General features: G+C 58.3%; 1 protein-coding gene across 1 annotated transcript; it reads right to left on the reverse strand.

Moving 5' to 3' along the window:
- Positions 1-840: 840 nt before the first annotated feature.
- LOC112889602 lies at positions 841-2,312 on the reverse strand. The gene has a single exon (XM_025956324.1). It carries the CDS (start codon positions 1,713-1,715, stop codon positions 1,329-1,331), a length of 387 nt encoding a protein of 128 aa, XP_025812109.1. The 5' UTR covers positions 1,716-2,312; the 3' UTR covers positions 841-1,328.

The raw sequence follows: 2,312 nt of genomic DNA on the forward strand, positions 1-2,312 counted from the left end.
GGAAGGAGGAGAAACAATTGGAAATGCCTCCGGAGGCTGATGCCGCCATGGAAGCCCAACGCACGAATTGTACTACCGACCGCGGCCGGCGGCGGCGGTCCAGTACACACGAGTCTACGCTACGACCGGCGGCGGCCGCGCGTGGCCGCCGCTTGGCTCGGCTGTTGGCCTGGCCTGGCCTCGCCGTGGAGGGCGCCGTCGCGGACTGGTCAGAGCACGCATGTCTGCGCAGCGACTGAGACTGCTGTGCTGTGACAGTAACCCCGGCCGGGGAAGAAGCGTCGCCGTCGCGGTTGAAAAAGCGCTGCGGCTGCTAGGACCGTAAGGAGCATCACGTCCCGCCACATCGTCCAGCTTTCCCGGACGTGAACCCTGATACGGAGCAGTACTATTTTTTTAATTTTCTTTTGAAAGAATACGGAGTGTTACTGTAGATGATGAAGATAATTCTCTTCTGCCTGTGATTCTGGTCACATCCTGTGGATGCAAAAAAGGACGTGACCTTCTCTTCTTATCCTCGGGACTGGAATTGCGTCGTAGGAAATTCGCTGCGATCGAGGTTACAGTGACCGACCTACTACTGCAAAGCTTTCTTCCAACAAAGCAGGGCAGATCAGAGGCCACAAACCATCTTATTTCTTTAATGTTTTATATTATTATAGTTACTAATTTACATTTAGGAACTAGTAGTACGCTAATAGGAGAAGAATTGCTAAGAGTAAGTAACACGTAGCAGCAATGCACACAAATTAATTAGAAGGAAAAAGAAGAAAGAAAGAAAGAAAAAAACAAAAGAAGACAGCTATAGCAGTATGTTGCAACACACCAGATTCATCTGCGGATGTTGTACTCACGGTTCCAAATTAAGTATTAACTGAGTGAAGGACTCCCAAGTTTCACAACTACAGTGTCTAGCAAGCAAGCAGGTGGTACTAGCTAGGAAGAAGAACCAGATTAAGGGCCTGGTTAAGAGCAGATTACAGCAGACAGAGGGCTTTAGTTGCCATCTCATCCGTTCTCAGCGCTATTTACAAAAGAAAAGAGCTGCTAGCTAGATGATAAAAGCAGAGGCAAAAGCGAGACAAGATTGACGACGCTAATTGGGCAGCACGAGCGAACGAGATACTAGTCTAGAGAGTATAGTCCATCCGATGGATCATCATCCCTCCAACCTTTCTTTGCAGGGCTGTAACAAGGCCACTCCCTTGTAAAAAAAACCACAAGAAGCCTCCTCTCCGTGACGACCCCATCGATCCAGGCAGAAGAGCAAGCAAGCGACAAAGGAGATCTGCGGGAACATGCCGCATGTCCCGATCGATCCGAGCTTATTACGAGACGAGGGTCTCCTGGCACTCGAGGATGCTCTCGAGGCGCGGGCGCCAGGCGGCGCCGCCGCCCGGGTGCTTGTCGGCGGCGGCCTTGGCGGCGTGCATGTGGTGGAGCACGTCCTGCAGGCGCCGGTCGCCGCTCTTGAGCTGCGCCATGAGCCACTCGAGCTCGGCGCGCGTGAGCACAACCTTCACCTTGAGCCCCTTCGCCGCCGCCGGAGCCTCCTCCTCCTCCTCGGCCTCCTCTTGGTAGTACTCCGCGTCCCCCTCGTCCTCCTCGTCCCGCAGCAGCTGGCTTATCCTCCGCATCTCGGAGAGGCTCTCTTCCTCCTCCGGCAGCAGCCCGCCGCGGCTCCGCTTGGAGGCCGCGTTGAGGCAGTTGCCCATGGCTGCTGGTGGTGGTCGGCCGATGAGGCAAGCGAGCGGAGGAGCTGCGCGGCGCCTTTGGCGAGCTAGCAAGCAAGGTGGGCTGATGGAGGTGGCCGGGTGTGGCTAAGAGGTGGGAGGCGCGGCGGCGCGGGGCGCTTTATAACCCGGAGGCCGGGAACCGGTGGGTGGTGAGCTGGTGGCGCGCGCGTGTTGGTGTAGCGTTTAGCCGACTAGCTAGCAGCCGCCGGCGTGCGGTGCAGCGCGCGCGGGGTCCGCGGCGAAAGCGGGAGGAGCAGAGCATGCAGCGGCAGCGTGGTGCGCCGTGCACATGGAGGGGTCGGGGGCGGGATGGCCCGGTTGGGTGCGTGCGGGCGGCACGGCACGCAGGGCGGCTGGGCACCGCACGCTTTTCCCGTCGCCGGCTGGTCCCGGGCCCGGCCGGCCGGTCGTTTGGCGAAGGCGGAGGCGGGTTGTTCGTTGTCGTCAGCGTGTCTGCGTGTGGGTCACCGCCGACTGACAGCATGTCCGTGCATGCGAGCTTTTCTAAAAGGATCGTGCCGTGGCCCCGCTCACCACCGGCTTTGTTCTTCACCGGTGGTTGGCACGCACTGCATC

The sequence above is a fragment of the Panicum hallii genome, chromosome 4, assembly GCF_002211085.1.
Source record: "Panicum hallii strain FIL2 chromosome 4, PHallii_v3.1, whole genome shotgun sequence".
NCBI lineage: Eukaryota > Viridiplantae > Streptophyta > Magnoliopsida > Poales > Poaceae > Panicum > Panicum hallii.

What these genes read in the sequence shown, in the direction of transcription:
- LOC112889602 (XM_025956324.1), bottom strand. Translation starts at nt 1,715, where the DNA reads ATGGGCAACTGCCTCAACGCGGCCTCCAAGCGGAGCCGCGGCGGGCTG.